The 21484-nt window shown below is 42.4% G+C and overlaps 1 protein-coding gene across 5 annotated transcripts in view; it reads right to left on the minus strand.

Annotated features, from left to right (window-relative positions):
• LOC132404920 (long-chain-fatty-acid--CoA ligase ACSBG2-like) overlaps positions 1 to 21484 on the minus strand; it is an 83799-nt gene that overhangs the window by 21142 nt on the left and 41173 nt on the right. For 4 of the 5 annotated variants that reach the window (XM_059989529.1, XM_059989526.1, XM_059989527.1 and 1 more), the window contains exons 5-11: positions 12381 to 12501; positions 7138 to 7218; positions 6817 to 6966; positions 5048 to 5218; positions 3811 to 3992; positions 2572 to 2805; positions 939 to 1156 (exon numbers count right to left, since the gene is read on the minus strand). In XM_059989529.1, the coding sequence (XP_059845512.1) occupies positions 939 to 1156; positions 2572 to 2805; positions 3811 to 3992; positions 5048 to 5218; positions 6817 to 6966; positions 7138 to 7218; positions 12381 to 12501 (1157 nt within the window). The remainder of the gene's footprint in view (positions 1 to 938; positions 1157 to 2571; positions 2806 to 3810; positions 3993 to 5047; positions 5219 to 6816; positions 6967 to 7137; positions 7219 to 12380; positions 12502 to 21484) is intronic. The other variant, XM_059989530.1, reaches the window with a different exon arrangement.

Below are 21484 nucleotides of genomic sequence, written 5' to 3' on the forward strand. Positions count from 1 at the left end.
CATTCTAATTGGTTGCATCACTGTCTAATATGGAGGGGCCACTGCACAGGATTGGGAAAAGCGACAGAAAGTTGTAAACTTTGCCTTATCCATCATGGACACCTTCAAAAGGCAATGGCTCAAAAAGGCGGCATCCATCATTGCTACCATCAAGGAGGTGGTGTAGGAGCCTGAGGACACAGATTTATCATTTTCTGGAACATCTGCCCTTCCACCATCAGATTTCTGAACAGACATTAAACCCATTAACACTACCTCAGTATTTTTCCCTTCTCTTTTTGCATTACTTATTTAATGTAATGATTTTAATATATGCTTATTGAAATTTATAGATGTTATTATGTATTGCAATGTGCTGCTGCCATAAAACACATTTCATAACATTCTGTATGTCAGTGATATTAAAAATAATTCTGAAATATTTTTCAGAGTAACCCAAGTTATGTTGTTATACATAAATCATTGAAAGTCAACTAGCAGTTACAGCAACTTGGGAAAACACCCACCCCCAACTTCTTATTCTGGCTTCTTCATCCTTCCTGGAAGTTTAGCTTTCTCTGTACAGTAAGAGGCACCAAGCAGTCCAGGAATATTTTCAGTTTAATATCAACATCATTATCAAGTTAGCTAAATCCAGCTAGCATGGTTCAGGAATCAAACTGAGATGAACTCAGCTGGATTGGGAGCTACGTGGCACCAATAAGTGACAACTTTCCAGTGACCACATCTGTGAAGTGCCCTTGGGTACTTCAGGAAGGAAGATCACTTGGCTATTCTCAAACTATTGAAGTGGCTGTTAACACACCTTGTCATCTCAGAAATGGTGAATGGACATTGAGAAAAAAATAAGTGATCACTGTCCAGATGTGAAACTTATCAAGCAGCACTAGATTTTACAGGAGAGTGATGGGGAAATTATTTTAGAATGCTTATGTTACCTTTTATTCTGCCTGTAATATACAGGAATCCATCTTTATCAAATTTTCCCAAATCTCCAGAATGCAACCAGCCCTCTTCATCCAGAGCTTCTTTGCTTTGCTCCTCCAGATTCAGGTATCCCATGAAGACATTTCTTCCCCAGAAACACACTTCTCCAACACCTTCTTCATCTCGATTTACAAGTTTAGTCTTGCAGCCATCCACCTCCTTTCCACAGCTGGTGAGAGATAGTTAAAAAGTTTGCACTTGAGATGATTAAGCACTTAATCTAAGGATAAAGCTAGTGCATCTGGTAATGATGCTGATTAGCAACAGGATCTTTAAATAATAAGCAAAAGGCAAAATGACACAGGTGCTAGGAAACCTGAAATAAAACCAAAAATGTTGGCAATAATCAGGTCAGGCAGTAAAGGTGAAATATTATTTTCCCTTCTCTCTTAAAACAAGGACAGATTCAAAAGCCAGTGCCTCAAATAGGCAGCACCCCTCACCATCTAGGTCATGTCCTCTCCTCATTACTTAATATTAGGAAGGAGCTACAGGAGCCTGAAGACCATGACTACTACTCATTTTGCTCTCTTTTTGTACTGCTTTTTTTCCTATTTAATATTATAATATAACTTATTTCATATAACTTAATATTTTCATGTATTGCACTGTACTGCTGTCACAAAACAACATTTCACAACATACGTCACTGATAATAAACCTGACTCTGATTCTTAAATCTTGACTACAATTTAATATTGATTTAAGTTACTAGAAAGGGGAACAAAATACTTAATGGAAACTTCACCTTATTTATAAAGTACTTGGAAATATACTTTTGAAGAGAAGATTATTTCTGATGGAAATGGCTATATGCCCGCCATATTCTTGTCAAAGCCCTCGCATGTTTGCTTCAAACTCCACCCTATTAAATGTGTTTAGTTTTACCATTTTCAAAATAAAGCCTAATTTCATTTCCACAACCTCAAGATGAACTAGCATTATAGAGACATACGAGACCAGAGATGCTGGAAATCTGAAGCAACACACGAAGGTGCTGGAGGAACTCAAAGGGTCAGGCCTGTTGAGTGAAACAGACCGTCAACATTTCAGGTCGAGACCCTTCATCCGGTGAAGGCCGCTGGCATATTGGTCCTTCACTCAGGGCACGGAATATAAAAGCTGAGAATCTTTTTGCTATTTTACATAGCACTGGTTATACCAGATTTGGAATATCTACACAGTTCAGTACTCCACACTGTAGGAAGGATGTGTACTAAAGAGAATGAATGTTGACTAGATTGGAAGACCAAAGCTTTGAGGAGAGTCTACTTTTCCCTAGACCAAAGAAGGCTGAAGGGATGACCTGATAGGGGTATATAATGAGATATCGATAGATAGTCAGAATCTTTCCCCCCATATTAGGTATATCACAAATAAAAGGTAATAAGGTTTAAGCTGAGAGGAAGGAGATTAGAAGGATACAATCCTATTACAAGAAGGGATTAATATGGATGGGCAAAAAGATAGGCATAGACATGGCCTGTTTCTGTACTGTACAATGACAGGGTTCTTAAACAGTGGTCCTTCTGAAAGATTGCAACTCCAGTAAGCTTAACCACATATTTATCACTATACAGAGACCTGGTCACTCGAAACGATCCTGCAAAAGAGACTGTGTGTGGACCACTACTCTCACTCATTCCATACAGTTCATAAACTGTGATCCGAAGACTCAAGAAGAACTTCAGTGTATCTTGAGTGATGGGTGCAGCTGCAGTGAGGCACCGGCTACAATGGTCCAGGCCCAGGGCATTCTGAACTTTCTGGAACACCAGCTTATTTGCCAGTGTATATCCCCAAGGCACTGAATCAATTCTGTAACATAAACAGAGGTGCAAATAGTCATTCTAATTTCATTCCACAGCATATTTTCACCAAGAAATATCAGCTTAAGCATAGGCTTTTAAATTCCATTCATTATTTTGGTAGCAAGGGAGGGAAAATGTGTGGTTCACAATGAAGTGGAGACTGAGTGGTGACCTTATAGAGGTATCTAAGGTTAATGGTCACTGTCTTTTCCCCAGGCTAGGGTAGTATAGAACTAGAGAACATGGCTTTAAGAGAAGAGAGCAAAGATTTTAAAGGGATCCAAAGGGTATTTTTTTTTTTTAACTACACAGAGGGTCATGATGATGTGGGATGAGCTACCAGAGAAAGCCGTAGAGGCAGATACAGTGAATAAAACACATCTAGTCAAGTACATATGGTAGATAGAAAAAGATTAATAGAGATATGGGCTAGAGACAGGGAAATGGGACTAAGTTGGTTAGACATCTAGGTTAGCACAAACAAGCTTAACCTAAGGACCCATTTCCATGCTGTATGACTCTACGATTTTGAAGATCTCCCATCCAAGCTGAAAAGTTGCAGTGTTTCTCTGTTCTATTATAAAAAGCACAGTGGAACGACTCTCCAACTTTTAGTAATGACAACGATTGTCCTGCATTTGCAAAAAAATGACAAACATGTCAATTGAACCATGATACACATGACATTTTAACAGAGTAAGGACCAACACTTGGCTTTTGTTTGTGCATAGTAGGGGAATTAATGGTTATGAGGAAAAGGCAGGTAGGTGGAGATGAGTCCATGGCCAGATTAGCCAAGATCTTATTAAATGGCAGTGTAGGCTCAACAGGCCAAATGGCCTGTTCTTGCTGCTATTTCTTATGTTCTTATGAGAGACTTTAAGAGAGGAGACAGTAATGTAAGCAATGATGGCATCAGCTAATGGCTGGGCTGGAGCATTCTCTATCCTGCATTGTACTCATGACTTACTGTTGTACCAACATTAAATAATTACCTTGCAGGTTAACATACCCATTCATAAGATTATAACTTGCTTGTAGGCCTTTATCCTTTGCCCAGCCAATTATTTTTCTTCTCAGAGCTGATGATTTAGCAACAGTTTCTTTTAATCTTTCTTCCATTTTCTCCCAGACACGTGGTACTCCTAAAAAGGCAGTGGGGCGTACCTCTTTCAAAGTTTCAACTAAAGAACTCTTTTAAAAAAAAAACAAAGAATATCAGTAATTTTCAGTTCTACATTCAGAGATCTCGTACATAATACTATAAATTTCACCGGTTTACCAAAGCTTCCTCTAGTAACCAATATTATGCCAAAGGGTCTGATCCTATGTTATACTACTTTATGTTCCAACCCAGCAGGTCAATGAGCATATACCTGAGGGAAGGACCCAACCAAGGACGAAAAGGCTGCAAAAGTCCAAAGAGAAGTGGTAGCATGGGAAGGCAAAGAGGGAAGAAGAGCCACGATAATCACACTTCCTATTACTGACTACTACCCAGATACTCAACTGGAGGGCACCTATTGATGAAGGGAACCTTGTGCTTGATACTAACCACATTTCCAGCATCAACACAGCATGCCACAACTCACTAATCCTAACCACACATCTGTATAATGGGGGAGAGAATGTACCAGGTCCTTACAGACAGCCACAGGAATTGAATCAGAATCTTACAGCTGGTGCTGTAAAGCCTTGCGTTAACTGCTATGCTACCCTGTTCAACTTTTGTCCCAGACTGAGAAGTAAAGCCTATCACAGTGGAATGCTTCAGGGAGAAGCCCAGAAATGATTCCTTTTGTGGTTCTGCTTTCTGATTCTCAGGATGGAAACAGTACCTGAAAGGAAACTGATGATACCCCTTTTGCCCTCAGACTGAAATAGTCTAAAGCAATCCTCACTGTGTTACTGGGGGGGGGGGGGGGGGGGGGGAATTAGATTATGGATAATGCTCGACAATTCCTCTTTCACATATTAATGAAAATTCTTTTTCTGTCTTGAACAGCCTTCCAGAGGCAGAGAATGCAAAAAAATTGTGAGAAAAACTGAGTGATGAAATTTCTCCTCAGTAAAGGTAAAAGGGTCTTTATAACAGAGAAAAAAATACAATAATTTGACAATGACTACTGTAAACAAAAATATTCCAGTTGGACAGTAATTAAAAAGGAAATGCTAACAAAATATCAATTGCTACATAAATTTGAACAAATAGATTATTTTAAGAGGAAGTCCGACTACAAAGCCTCTACCTTCAATGCGTCTGGCTGTGCAAAGTAGGTTGTGGCTCCAAACCTCAGTGGAATCCATATATCCATCATCTGTGCTGCAATGTGACTCAATGGAAGAAAACTGACAACCCTTTCTGGAATTTCAGAAGAAAGTCCCGCTGCCTTTCCTGCTGCAAAGGCAGTCCAGGTTAACTGGAAACAGGAAAGTGCACCCAAAGGATTATTCTGCTTGAAAACAGTCAATTTTTTTTAAAGTACATTTCAAATTATTGAGAATTACAATGTGTTTCACCCACTATCCACCACTCCTAGAATACACCACATCCCAAGTACCTGTTCTACTTACCTTCCCAAATGAAGCCAGAAGTATTTTTTGTTTGTTCCCTGTCAAAGTAAAAGATGCTTGATCATCTTGCCACTATTCAGCATGGCATCTTTCCCTTCTTCATTCACGGTTGCAGTAAGGTGTATGAGCCTTACAGTGGAAAGAGCCACCTCCCAAGGTTACACTTAAAGGACATATCGGCAGTCCAATCACACGGTCCCAACTGAAATGTGTCAGCTCAGTCAGGATAACCAATGGATCTACTTGGAGCCTTGTGGGAAAGCCATGGCTGAAGACAGTGGTTTCAAATGACAGCAAGAGGTCTTGGGAAGGCGGTGAGGAAGAGGAGGGACTGAGAAGTGGAAAATGGAGGAAGGGGAAGAGAGGAATAATGGAGAAATAGGGAAAAAAGCTCAGAAGAAGAAAGCACAAGAATATCAGAATCATACTAACTTCACTCCTATCCAAATCTATTGTGCTACTGTATAAATGATAAACACAAAATGTTGAAGGTGTCAGAAATCCAGAGCAATGCACACAAAATGCTGAAGAAACTCAGCAGGTCAGGCTTGATGAAGGGTCGCAGCCCAAAACATTGTTTATTCCCATCCACGGGCCTAAAGTATAAATGAGTTTGTAGCCCATGTCAATCCATTAAAAGTTTGCATCCGTAGCCAACAATGCCTAATAAATTGTAAAGTCAGCATCAACAATAAACTAATAGTGATTTGAAGATCAAGGGGAAAAACATACATGTATCATACTCGGAGAAAGGCACATTTCACATTTTTGAAACTGGGCAATTTCATGAGAGTGATTAAACATTTCTAAGAACTAGGTTGCTATGGAAACCATAAAAAACTCTTGTTCATGTCCATGGCTTGGTGCTTTATAAACTATATGGGTCCTTTTATCTCTGTCTACAGTCTTTGTGAGTGGCTGAATTCAATAACAACAGGTAAAACAGTCCTCTGTTTTTACACATGATGCAACATGTGATTGAAAAGCAGCTCATTAAAAGAACAAAAAGGCCACTCCACAGTACATTACAATTTGGATACCACTCACATTCTAATCTATTGCCCTGGGAAGAAATATCCAATGTCAATTTTAAGATTAATTTGTTTAAACTTCCAAGCAGTGAATTATAATTTGGATATGTTAATCATTTTTTTCAGCATCACCATTTCTCATGGCAGTAACATTTTTAATATATATTCTACTTTTTTTTTAAGTCTTTGTCATACAAGTTTCCAACAAACTGAGTATTGATTAGCTACTTTATGGTTGGTCTCTTAACATGAATACAAATAAATACTCACATTGGCATATTCCAGAAGTTCAACAGAATAACAAAAAACTAATGTCTGAAGACACTAATTATTTAATGAAAGAGGTATTTTTGCATCATACAATGAATTCCCTCAACTATTGCAAGTGCAAATTAAGGCTGATCAAAACTCACGTTGTCATGGCTAAGCATTACTCCTTTGGGTGCCCCTGTAGTTCCAGACGTGTAGATTAAGGTGCAACATTGATTAGCCTTCTGAGAGTTAATAACTTCAGCCAGTTCCATTTCACTGACACTGCTTCCAAGTTCCATGAATTGTTTCCACTTCAAAAAGGTTAAAGAAAATTGTTATGCCTTTTCATCGATACAGCCAAATAATAAGTTAAATGTTAAACAAAATCTAAATTATATTAAACACAGAGTAACTGAGTTAACTGTTCAAAATGTATATCTGAAACAATAAACTATCAGAATCAATAATGCAAGAACTCTTACAGTATAAAGGCCAGGATACTGTTCTTCCACCTCATGCTTGTACTGAATAATTGCCTTGAGGTGAGGCAACTCATTTCTAATCTAAAAATAAGGAAATAATATCAAATATTAATATTCATTAGTTTCATTATGTAAATCAAATGCATTCACCTTATCTAGCTGACCATAATTAAAATAAATATCGATTTAGTTATGTGCTTCCTAGAAACAATAGCAAAATCATCATTTGATATTTTAGCATTAAGGAAACAGGAACGGGAAAGATGGTTTGTTCTCAGATTCAGTATGGGAGGAGAGAGGAGAAACACAGTCAAACTAGCATTAGCGTTCACACATTCAAGTGGCAACTTTATTAGGTACACCTGCGCACCTGCTCATTAATGCTAATATCTAATCAACCAATAGTAGCAGCAACTCAATGCATAAAAACAAGCAGGCATAGCGAAGGGGTTCAGACTGCACATCAGAATGGGGAAGAAATGTGATCTAAGTGACTGACCAGAGAATGATTGTTGGTGCCAGGCAGGGTGGTTTGAATACCTCAGAAACTGCTGATCTGGGATTTTCATGCACAACAGTCTCTAGTTGTTTACAGAGAATGGAGCGTAAAAAAACATCCAATGAGTTGCAGTTTTATGGGTGAAAACACCTTGTTAATGAGAGAGGTCAGAGGAAAATAGACTTGTTCAAGGTGACAGTGACTTAAAATAACAGCCGAGTACAGAAGATTATCTCTGAATGCACGAGTGGATAAGTTACAGCAGCAGAAGACCAGGAGCATACACTCAGTGGCCACTTTATTAGCTGTTGAAAGTACCTAATAAAGTGGCCACTCCGTGTATATTTCAATAGGATTGCAAAGAGAGGTGGGAGATCAATGGGATCACAAAACTCAGTCAGTTGTAGACAGAGGGGACCAACTCCTCAGAAGGCAAGGCTATAAGGTCATTCACTGATCCACAGCAATTTGAAGACCAGGGGGAAATGTTCTGTATTCACAGAACATAAATACACAAGGCCAGAGATGAAACATTAATTGAAGCAAAGGTCTCAGAAGCCAAAGTATCAGAAATAAAAACAGAAATTGCCGAAAGTACTTGACAGTTCAGTCAGCAACACTGGAGAAAGGCATAAACCAGTATTTCCAGACTAATAAGCCTTTATCAGTGCTAGAAATCATGTTTTATGTTGCAGAGAGGGAGTAGGTTGGAGACAGAGTAGTCAACAATAGGCTACAGACTGAAACGGCTAGGTAAAAATAACAACCAGAGACAGAGGAGAAAAACAATAAGTTCAAAGTAATTTTATTGTCAAAATACACATATGTCACTATATACAACCCTAAGATTCATTTTTCTTCTAACATACACAGTAAATACAAGAAACATGGTAGAATCAGTGAAGAACTGCACCCAACAGGGCAGACAACCAATGTGCAAAAAAAACTGCAAATGCAAAAAGAAACAAAATTAATAATAGTAATAATCAATAAGCAATAAATATCAAGAACATGCGACAAAGAGTCCTTGGAAGCGAGTCCAGATCAGTGATGGGACTAGTGAACTGAAGTTATCCCCTTTGGTTCAAGAGCCTAACTGTTTCTGCACCTGGTGGTGCTTGTCCTGAGCTTTTTGTATCTTCTTCCTGATGGCAACTGTGAGAAGAGAGCATCGGATGCTGCTTTCCTGCAACAGTACTCCGTATAGATGTGCTAATGCTGGAGAGCGCTTTAGCCCTGATGGACTGTGCCTTATCCACTACTTTTTGTAGGCTTTTCCCAAACAACGACATTGATCCTAAGGAGATGTGCCTCGCTCTTGTAGTTTCAGGGTGACATGCCATGAGAAAAGAATGTGTGATGAAGATGGGAGAATGAATCAAGTGGTCCTGAATTTATAGGTTCTTTCAGATTACTCAGAGGAGAGATGAAGATGTAGGATCTCATTAAAGAAATGATGGTAGGTGATCTATTGAATAGAGGAATCCCTGCCCCCATCCTTCTAAATTCCAGCAAGTACAGATGAGAGGTGTGCAAGATGATAAGAGGCATAGATTGAGTGGAATGCCAGAGACATTTTTTCACCAGGGTAGAAATGACGAATATTAGGGAGCATAACTTTAAGGTGTTGGGAAGAAAGTGATATCAGAGACAGTTTTCATATATATACACACATACATACATAGTACTTCATTTGCCACTTTCTTGCCCATTCCCCAAATCTGTCTTTGTCCTTCTGCAGCCTACCTGTTTTCTCAACACTACCTGCCCCTCCACCAGTTTTCATATCATCTGCAAAGTTGGCAATAAAGCCATCTAAATCATTGATATACAGCATAAAAAGAAGCAGTCCCAACAGTGACCCCTGTGGAACAGCTCTACTCACTGGCAGCCAACCAGAAAAGTTATTTTATTCCCACTCGCTGCCTCCTACCAATCAGCCAATGCTCTAACCATCTTAGTAACTTCCCTGTAATAACTTGGTAAGCAGCCTCATGTGTGGCACCTTGTCAAAGGCCTTCTGAAAGTCCAAATAGACAACATCCACTGCATCCCCTTTATCTATCCCTACTTATAATCTCCTCAAAGAACTCCAAAAGGTTCGTCAGGCAAGATTTCCCCTTAAGGAAACCATGCTAACTTTGTCCTGTGTCACCAAATACTCCATAACCTCATCCTTAATAACTGACTCCAACATCTTCCTAACCACTAAGGTCAAGCTAACTGGTTTATAATTTCCTTTCTGCTGCCTTCCTCCTTCCGTAAAGAGTGGGATGATATTTGCAATCTTCCAGTCCTCTGGCACCATGCCAGAGTCCAATGATTCTCGAAACATCATTACCAATTCCTCTACAATCTCTACTACTACCTCTTTCAGAGTGCAGTTCATCTGGTCCGAGTGACTTACATGCCCTTAGGTCTTTCAGCTTTTTAAGAAACTTCTCCCTTGTAATAGTAACTGCACTCACTTCTCTTCCCTCACACCCTTCAACATCTAGCACACTTCTTGTGTATTGCACAGTGAAGACTAATGCAAAATACTCGGTTAGTTTATCTGTCATCTCCTTGTCCCCCATTATTATTTCTCCAGTCCTTGTTGTATGCTCTCTCATTTGCTTTTACATTAGCTTTGATTTCCCTTGTCAGCCACAGAAGTACTTTTTTGCCATTTGAGTATTTCTTTGTTTTTGGAATACATCTATCCTGTATCTTCCTCATTTCTCCCGGAAACTCATGCTATCGCTGCTCTGCTGTCATCCCTGCCAGCAGCTTGTTCCAATTTACTTTTGTCAACTCATCTCTCATACCACTGCAACTTCCTTTATTACACTGAAATACTGCTACATCATACTACTTTCTCCCCATCAAATTTCAAGTTGAACTCAATCATAAATAGGCACTGCCTCCTAAGGTTTCCTTTTACCTCAAGGTCCCTAATCGCCTCCGGTTCATTACATAACATGCAATCAAGTACAGCTGATCCCCTGGTAGGCTCAATGACAAACTGCTCTAAAAAGCCATCTCATAGGCATTTAACAGACTCACTCTCTTGAGATCCAATACCAACCCGATTTTCCCAATCAACCTGCAGGTTAATATCTCCCATGACTACTATAACATTGCCCTTTTGACATGCCTTTTCTATTTCCTGTTGCAATCTGTGGTCCACATCCCAGCTACTGTTGGGAGGCCTGAATATAACTACCATTAGGGTCCTTTTACCCTTGCAGTTTCTTAACTCAAGCCACAAGGATTCAACATCTTCTGATCCTATGTCACATCTTTCCACTGATTTGATGCCATTCTTTACCAGTAGAGCCAGGCCTCCACCTCTGTCTACCTTCCTATCCTTCCGATACAATATGTAACCTTGGACATTCAGCTCCCAAATGCAACCTTCCTTCAGCCATGATACGTTAGGGATATTTAAGGGACTCTTAGATAGACACATGGATGACAAGAAAAATGGAGGGTTATGTGGGAAGGAAGGGTTAGATTGATCTCTGAGTAGCTTAAAGGGTCAGCACAACATCATGGTACAAAGGGCTGTTCTAAGTTCTATGATTAATGGAATGGGAGGTGAGAGCAATGCAGGACATAGCTTTGTCAGCTAGGATAAAGAGAAAACCACCATTAAACAAAATAGATGATATTTCAAAGGGCACTGGGATGGACGGTCTTGTCATCAGAACAATTATAAAAGAGACACCCAGAGAAATACAATGTTATCCCTACAGGAAGCAAGATGAGAGCCAGTGTATCATGATAACTATGGGCTTGCAGTAATCATCTGAAAGCATGTGAAAGGGTAAACAATGTGGAAACTGGTAGCAAGATTAATGGAATTTGAGTTCTGTACATGTGTAGGTAGAGAACTCAATTGAGTCATCAATGTTACAGAGAAATTTCTTGAAGGTGCCTGATTGCAGTGGTTGCAAGTTCTTGAATAGCAATGGCATCCAAGGTTAAGGGGGGGAAGGCAGGAGAATGGATTTGAGATGGAAAAATTATGACTGAATGGCAGGCTAGGCTCAATGGGCCCAATGTCCCAATTCTACTCCAATATTTTATGTTTTTAATGGAATGGGACCATAACAGCATCTCGGTCACATATCCCATGAAGAATGCAGCAGAGTCAGTCCCTAAAACCACACTAATGACTTGGAGAAAATGAGTGGTTGACAAATTTGTTCAATATAAATCTGAGTTCGGTCAGGTGAAGATAGGTGGTGAAGGAAATTAATTGGTTGAGTCTCTGTTCACCTTGAGATGGGATGATGCTTTCAAGGGATTGGAGGATGGACTCCTGCAGTAAACCACTTCTTACAGCTTCCAATTTCAAGAGCAATCCTCTGCTTCTATCACCAAGGCAACCTCAGATCCAACTGCCCTATTGCCCTGGGTTACATGGGCTCTTACCTTTTGGATGAATCTTGTATTTTGAGTCATGCTATGCCGTCATCAGACTTCAATAGTTGCAGGCAGTGACATTCAGATGCAATTAAGGGTGGACAAAACTTGCACAATGACCATTTTTTTAACAACTATGAATACCTAGTTTTTAAATGGACAGTAACCTCGATGCAAGTGCCATGATCAAAGAGGTCTGTGCCCTAACGTTCAAAGTTCTGCAGCCTACATTCCTCTATAATATAGTCTATGTATTGCTTTACAGTTTTTAAAAATCTTAGAAGTCATACACAATTGATAAAAACGACTGAACTAGAATTTTAAGCAGTCTCACCTCCATGATTTTCTGCAGTTGTTTAGAATTTTCCACCAACACAACTTCGGTATTGCTGTCCTGGATCACGTACATGCATGCTTCTGGAGAATTTGTTGTATAAATCCCAACAGCCAGGCCACTACATTTGAGAGAAAACTTGCTCATAAATGCACAGACCTTCACTCAATATTGAACATGTGCCACCACAGTCAGAAAAAAGCAAATTTGCACCATATAGAAAGCACAGTCATCAATGGATGACCTACAAGAAAGAGGTACTCCTTCATCCATCACAGCATATTAAAACAGAATCTCCTTACAGCTTAAAACAGTGAAGAGCTTAGTTGCAAGACCAGAAAGATTCAATTTTGTTCTCCATTCTGTGCAGATTTCATGGATATGCAAAATCAACACGCTTGTTTTAGAGTACAGAATTTAGTCAGGGTTCCTGCTCCAAACATCCAATAAAGACAACATTAAACTTGGCAGTTGAGCTTCCCCAATTCCTAGTTGGAAGACCAGATAGGAATCAATGTTCTCAGGAGAAACCAATGATCTCAAGAGAAAGTGAAGAAAGAATAGTAATCATTGGCAACAAAGCTAACTTCAACACAATTTTCAATATATAAAAAAACAATTTTCAATAGAGGAAATACAGGAGGGGAAAGGGTGCATATTCACATGCAGTGTTAAAGAGCATTGCAAGACTAGATGCAAAACCAGACACTCAATAAACCCTCTTCTTTGGCATTCAAAGCTCAAAGTAAATATATTATAAAAGTATATCATAAAAGTATAAAGTATAAAAGATATACAACAGTATATCATATACAATACTGAGACTCATTTTCTTGCAGGCATACTCAATAAATCCAAAATAGAATAATAGCCGTAATAGAATCAATGAAAGACCACACCAACTTGGGTGTTCAACCAAAGTACAAAAGACAATATGCTGTGCAAATAGAAAAAGAAAGAAATAATAATGATAAATAAATGAGCAATAAATATTGAGAACATGAGATGAAGAATCCTTGAAAGTGAGTCCATTGGTTGTGGGAACATTTCAGTGATGAGACAAGTGGAACTGGGTGAAGTTATCTCCTTTGGCTTAAGAGCCTGATGTTGAGGAATAACTGTTCCTGAACCTGGTGGTGTGACTCCTGAGGCTCCTGTACCTTCTTCCCAATGGCAGCAGGGAGAAAAGATCTTGACAGGGGTGCTGGGGGTCCCTAATGATGGATGCAGCTTTCCTGCAACAATGCTCCATGCAGGTGTGCTCAGTGGTGGAGAGGGCTTTAATAGATTATCCACCACACACCTATAGAAGTTTGACAAAGTTTTAGATATCGTGCTGAATCTTCACGAAATCCTAAGGAAGTAGAGGTGCTGCCATGCTTTCTATGTATTTGCACTTAAATGCTGGGCCCAGGGAAAATCCTCTGGAATGTTAACACCAAGGAATTTAAAGTTGCTGACCCTTTTCACCTATGATCCTCCAATGAAGAACGGTTCATGGACCCGTGGTTTTCTCTTCCTGAAGTCAATAATCAGCTCCTTGGTCCTACCTCCTACCCCTACCCTAGTTCCACAAAACTAACTCTCTAGGTAGGCTCATTGTTTCTGCTACTTCTGCCATCCTACTGAACTCCTGCCCACATACCTCGACTCCATATTATATTCCTTAGCTCAGTCCCTTCCCACCTACAGCCACGACACTTCTCATGCTCTCAATCTCAACAGCTTTCAATTCCCTGGCCCTGATCACCTCATTTACACCATGGATGCCCAGTTTCTATACACTTCTAACCTCTGTCAAGACACCTCGAAGTTCTCTACTTCTTTCTCAACAACAGACCTGAACAGTTCCCCTCCACTTGGCAAAAAGGTCCTCAATTTCAATAATTTCGCCTTCAGCTCCTCCCACTTTCTCAAAACTCAAGGGGTAACTATGAGCCCCAGCAATGCCTGCCTTTTTGATGGCTCCATGGAACAGTCTATGTTCCAAGCCTTCCCTGGTGATGCTCCCCAACTCTTTCTGCGCTACATTGGCAAATGTGTTGGTGCTGCTCAATGCACTCATGCTGAGCTAGTTATAAAAATGCAATTCCCTTTTCTCAGTTCCTTTGTCTCCCAGGACGAAGCTTCCCAGAATGGAACTATACTCTCTGAAGTTCAGAAGAATGAGAGGGGATCTTACAGAAACATACAATATTTTCAAAGGGATAGAAAAGATAGAAGTAGGAAAGTTGTTTCCATTGATAGATGAGACTAGAACTAGGGGCCATTGCCTCAAGATTCAGGGGAGAAGATTTAGGACAGAGATGAGGAGAAACTGTTTTTTCCAGAGGGTGGCGAATCTGTGGAATTCTCTGCCCAGGAAGCAGTTGAGGTTTCTTCACTAAATATAATTAAGAAACAGTTAGATAGGTTTTTACATCGTAAGGGAATTAAGGGTTTTGGGGAAAAGGCAGGTAGCTGGAGCTGAGTTTACAGACAGATCAGCCATAATCTTATTGAATGGTGGGGCAGGAATTGATATGAAAGGTGAGGGGAGTAATGAATTAAAAGTATTATATATGAATACATGAAGTATAAGGAATAAAGTAGATGAGCTTGAGGCTCAGTTGGAAATTGGCAAGTACAATGTTCTGGGAATAACAGAGACATGGCTTCAAGCGGACAGGGCCTGGGAAATGAATATTCAAGGATATACGTATTATCGAAAGGACAGACTGACTGACAGAGGGGGTGGGGTGGCTTTGTTGGTGAGGAATGATATTCAGTCCCTTGCGAGGGGGGACATAGAATCAGGGGATGTAGAGTCAGTATGGATAGAACTGAGAAATTCCAAGGGTAGAAAGCCCTTAATGGGAGCTATCTACAGGTCTCCAAACAGTAGTGTGGATGTAGGGTGTAAGTTGAATGAAGAGTTAAAATAGGCATGTCGCAAAGGTAATGATACAGTTGTCATGGGGGATTTCAGCATGCAGGTAGACTGGGAGAATCAGAATGGTAGTGGACCCCAAGAAAGGGAGTTTGTGGAGTGCATCCGAGATGGATTCTTAGAACAGCTTGTACTGGAGCCTACCAGGGAGAAGGCAATTCTAGATTTAGTGTTGTGCAATGAACCGGATTTGATCAGGGACCTCGAGGTAAAGGAACCATTAGGAGGTAGTGACCATAATATGATATGTTTTAACCTACAATTTGAGAAGGAGAAGGGAAAATTGAATGTGTCAGTATTACAGTTAAATAAAGGGAACTATGGAGCTATGAGGGAGAAGCTGGCCAAAGTTCAATGGAACAATACCCTAGCAGGGAAGACAGTGGAACAACAATGGCAGGTATTTCTGGGAATAATGCAGAAGGTGCAGGATCGGTTCATTCCAAAGAGGAAGAAAGATCCTAAGGGGAGTACGGGATGGCCGTGGCTGACAAGGGAAGTAAAGGGCAGTATAAAAATAAAAGAGAAGTATAACATAGCAAAGATGACCAGGAAGCCAAGGGACTGGGAAGCTTTTAAAGAGCAACAGTAGTTAACAAAAAAGGCAATACGCAGAGAAAAGATGAGGTACGAAGGTAATCCAGCCAAGAATATAAAGGAGGATAGTAAAAGCTTCTTTATGTATGTGAAAAGCAAAAAAAAGTTAAGACCAAAATTGGGCCATTGAAGGTGAATTTATTATGGGGATCAAGGAAATGGCAGATGAGTTGAACAGGTACATTGGATCTGTCTTCACTAGGGAAGACACAAACAATCTCCCAGATGTAATAGTGGCCAAAGGAACTAGGGTAAAGGATGAACTGAAGGAAATTTATATTAGGCAAGAAATGGTATTGGATAGACTGTTGAGTCTGAAGGCTGATAAGTCCCCGGGACCTGATGATCTGCATCCCAGGGTACTTAAGGAGATGGCTCTAGAAATCGTGGACACATTGTTAATCATTTTCCAATGTTCTGTATATTCAGGATCAGTTCCTGCAGATTGGAGGGTGGCTAATGTTGTCCCACTTTTCAAGAAAGGAGAGAGATTACAGGGAATTATAGACCGGTTAGCCTGACGTCACTGGTGGGAAAGATGCTGAAGTCAATTATAAAAGAGGAAATTACGACACATTTGGATAGCAGTAGAAGGGTCAGTCCAAGTCAGCATGGATTTATGAAGGGAAAATCATGCTTGACTAATCTTCTGGAGTTTCTTGAAGATGTAACTATGAAAATGGACAAGGGAGAGCCAGTGGATGTAGTGTACCTGGACTTTCAGAAAGCTTTTGATAAAGTCCCACATAGGAGATTAGTGGGCAAAATTAGGGCACATGGTATTGGGGGGCAGAGTACTGACATGGATTGAAAATTGACAGGAAACAAAGAGTAGCGATTAACGGGTCCCTTTCGGAATGGCAGGCTGTGACCAGTGGAGTCCTGCAAGGTTCGGTGCTGGGACCGCAGCTGTTTACAATATACATTAATGATTTAGATGAAGGGATTAAAAGTAACATTAGCAAATTTGCCAATGACACAAAGCTGGGTGGCAGTGTGAAATGTCAGGAGGATGTTATGAGAATGCAGTGTGACTTGGACAGGCTAGGTGAGTGGGCAAATGTATGGCAGTTGCAGTTTAATGTGGATAAATGTGAGGTTATCCACTTTGGTGGCAAGAACAGGAAGGCAGATTACTATCTAAATGGAGTCAAGTTAGGAAAAGGGGAAGTTCCAACGAGATCTAGGTGTTCTTGTTCATCAGTCAATGAAAGCAACCATGCAGGTACAGCAGGCAGTGAAGAAAGCTAATGGCATGCTGGCCTTTATAACAAGAGGAATTGAGTATAGGAGTAAAGAGGTCCTTCTGCAGCTGTACAGGGCCCTGGTGAGACCACACCTGGAGTATTGTGTGCAGTTTTGGTCTCCAAATTTGAGGAAGGACATTCTTGCTATTGACGGAGTACAGCGTAGGTTCACAAAGTTAATTCCCGGAATGGCGGGACTGTCATATGTTGAAAGATTGGAGCGACTGGGCTTGTATATACTGGAATTTAGAAGGATGAGAGGGGATCTGATTGAAACATATAAGATTATTAAGGGATTGGACACGCTGGAGGCAGGAAGCATGTTCCCACTGATGGGCGAGTCAAGAACTAGAGGCCACAATTTAAGAATAAGGGGTAGGCCATTTAGAACTGAGATGCGGGAAAAACTTTTTCACCCAGAGTGTGGTGGATATGTGGAATGCTCTGCCCCAGAAGGCAGTGGAGGCCAAGTCTCTGGATGCTTTCAAGAGAGAGTTAGATAGAGCTCTTATAGATAGCGGGGTCAAGGGATATGGGGAGAGGGCAGGAACAGTGTACTGATTATGATCAGCCATGATCACAGTAAATGGCTATGCTGGCTAGAAGGGCCGAATGGCCTACGTCTGCACCTACTGTCTATTGGTCGATGGGCCGGATGGCCTACTCCTGCTCCTATTTCTAATGTTCTTATGTCCTTTCCATTCCAATGACATTAGAGATATCCTCCTTTTTCAAACAACTTGGTTTCCCCTCCTCCATCATTGATGGTGCCCTCACCCACATCTCCTACATTTTCTAGACGTGCACCTTCACACCATCTTTACTTCTGTCTTCTCAGGGTTAGAGTTCCACTTGTCCTCATCTACCACACCATGAGCCATCGCATCTGGCACATCATTCACCACATCTCTGCGATCTTCAATAGCACCCTACCACCAAACACGTCCTTACTTCTTCCCCCTCTCTGCTTTCCACACGATCATTCCCTCCACAATCCTCTTGTCCATTCATCTCTCCCCACTGAATTTCCCTCCTGGCACTTAACCCTGCAAGCAGGATAAATGCTACACTTGCCCAGTAACTTCTATTCAGGGCCCCAGACTAACCATCTAGCTGAGGGAACACTTCACCTGCAAATCTCTTGTGTCATCTACTGTATCCAGTGTTCCTGATGCAACTTTCTTTACATTGGTGAGACCCAACATAGACTGGGGGATCACTTTGTCGAGCATCTTTGCTCTATCCACAAAAAGCAGACTTTACCGGTGGTCAACCACTTTAATACCAATCAGTCCATGGCTTCCTGTACTTCCACAATGAAGCCACTCTCAGGTTGGAGGAGCAACACCTCATATTCAATCTGTGAGCTACAACTTCCGGTATGTTTTCACCCTCTTCTTCAATTGCCAACTCTGCCCCTCCCCACCTCTCCTCTTCTCCTAACACACCTGTCACCTCCTCCTTCCCCTTCTCCCATGGCCCACTCTCCTCTATCAGATTCCTTCTTCTCCAGCCCTTCATCTTTCCCCACCTATCACCTCCTTGCTTCTTACTTCATCCCTCACTTATCACCTTCTAGCCTGTCATCCTTCTCCTCCTCCTCTTATTCGACTCCTTCCCCCTTTCTTTTCAGTCCTGATGAAGTGTCGGTGCAAAATATCAACCTGTGGCGGCCCGCACACGCGGGACTCGAACTGCCAACGGGAGCTGTGGGCAGACATGCGGTAGCGCGTTTGGAACTACCCGCTCAGGACAGACCTTCCAGGGACAGTCTGACATCACGTCCGCCCCACAGATCGCAGGGGCTCATGGGAGGGGAGATTTAAGTGCGCAATTTTGAATCAGTAAAGGCATTCTGAGTTCAGCTCTCTCTGTCTCCATTGTTTCTTTAGTAGCGCGTTGCACGTGACTACACTGGTGACCCTGACGTTCCAGACGGCATCTGGAGCAGGCGACCGTGTATACAGACCACAAGCCCCTCACCTTCTCACTGGCCAAGGTATCGGACCCATGGTCGGCTCGGCAGCAGAGGCACCTGTCCTTTATTTCAGAATTCACCAAGGACGTCCGCCACATCGCAGGGAAGAACAACGTCATCACTGACACACTGTCTCACCCCTGCCTCCACTCAGTAGCATATCGTCCTCAGGAATAGACTATGCAGCACTGATGGAAGCACAACGGCCGGACACTGAGTTCCCGGCATACCGCACCGCCGTTTCGGGGCTCCAGTTGGAGGACGTCTCCATCGGACCGGCAGCGGATCGACTCCTGTGCGACGTGTCTACCGGCAAACCCCGACCCGTGGTACCAGCAGCATGGAGACGCTGGGTGTTCGACACGCTGCACAACCTGGCCCATCCATCCATCTGGGTGTCTGTCAAGCTGGTAGTGGACAGATTTGTCTGGCACGGTTTGCGCAAACAGGTCTGACACTGGGCCAGGACCTGCGTACACCGCCAGACCGCCAAAGTCCAGCGGCATGTGAAGGCTCCCCTCCAGCAGTTCCAGCCGACACACAGGAGGTTCCAACACATCCACGTGGACAGTGTTGGCCCCCTGCCAGTCTCCCAGGGTGACAGGTATATCTTTACCATGGTAGGCAGGTTCACCAGAAGGCTGGAAGCCATACCGCCCACAGACATGTCCACTGAGTCCTGCACCGGGACGTTCATTGCAAACTGAATCGCCAGGTTCGGCATCCCAACGGACATCACCTCCGACAGAGGGGCGTAGTTCACGTCTGGTTTGTGGACAGCACTGGCGCAGCTCCTGGGCACCCAGCTGCATCACACCACGGCGTACCATCCCCAGTCCAATGATTTGGTAGAGCGATTCATCGCTCCGGCATCTCAAGTCGGCCCTGATGGCACGCCTCAGGGGCCCCAACTGGACAGATGAGCTTCCCTGGGTCCTACTGGGTATCTGCACAGCCCCCAAGGAGGTCCTGGACACCTCCTCGGCAGAATTGGTCTACGGTCCCAGGCAAGTTCCTACCACAGGCCCGAGGTTCGGAAGAAACTCCAGCAAAGGTGCTAACGAGGCTGTGGGACAAGGTAGAGACCCTGGCACCGGTCCCGATCTCCAGGCATGGTCCCATGCCATCCTTCACCTCTAAAGACCTCCAAGACTGAGTATGTTTTTATTTGCAGGGGCATGCACAGGTCACCTCTACTGTGGCCGTATGAGGGACCCTTCAAAGTGATCCAGCACAACAGAACCACATGTGTCATGGAGATGGGTGGCCAGGAAGAGGCTTTTACAGTGGACTGTCTCAAACTGCCGCACTTGGACATTGAGCAACCAGTGAGGGTACCTGCACCGCGCTGGCAAGGTCGGCCACCCAGGCAAGCCACACAGACTGGGGGCTCCACTCCTCCAATGGACGTTTCTGGGGGGTAGTGGTGTGGCGGCCCGCACTTGTGGGACTCGAACCGCCATCAGGAGTCGCGGGCAGACACGCGGTAACGCATTTGGAACTACCCACCCGGGGGGACCTTCCGGGGACAGACTGACATCACGTCCGCCCCGTGGGTCGCAGGGACCCATGGGAGGGGAGATTTAAGCATGCCATTTTGTATCAGTAAAGGCATTCTGAGTTCAGCTCTGTCTGCCTCCGTTGTTTCTTTAGTAGCGCGTTGCGCGTGACTACAAACTGTTTGTTCACTTCCACAGATGCTCCCTGACCAGATGAGCTCCCCCAGCATCTTGAGTGTGTCACTCAATATGCATTATTTGCTCACACTATCAGAAAGATGGCTGGATATTACTCTGCCTCTGGTACACAGAATCATTCATATTAACTATCCTAAAAGGGCGATGCTGACCAGCTGTCTCAGAGATCTAAAATCTATCCATTCTGTCCGTGTGACAGAATAGGTTTTCCATTGGTGCTCTGGCTGTGTCCCACATTGCAAAGCTGCACTAGTCATTAGCTTGACTGGTGACTGTAAACTGTCTGGAGTGTAGGTCTCTTCGTAGGAGAATCAGAAGGAAGTTGATTGTCATATGAAAAAAGAAATAGGTTACAAGGAAACAAGTGCAGGAATGGAATTGATGGGTTTGCTCTAAGAGCCAGGATAGATTCATTGGGACAAATGGCCTCCAATGTCAGGAGAAATATGGAAGCATCCTATGATGTTGCTTTACATAATTTTTAGCAATGCTTGCTAAAGTTAACGGCATTAGTTTTGACAAGTTGCATTAATATAGCATGCAGAAGTACATCAGCGCAAATGTACCCTCTTGGCAAAAATGCCCTTGGCACTCCCGAACCTAGATCCTACCACAGCTTACAGACACCCAACTAGCACACACGCTCTTTTGTAAGA

The sequence above is a fragment of the Hypanus sabinus genome, chromosome 14 (genome assembly GCF_030144855.1).
Source record: "Hypanus sabinus isolate sHypSab1 chromosome 14, sHypSab1.hap1, whole genome shotgun sequence".
Lineage (NCBI taxonomy): Eukaryota > Metazoa > Chordata > Chondrichthyes > Myliobatiformes > Dasyatidae > Hypanus > Hypanus sabinus.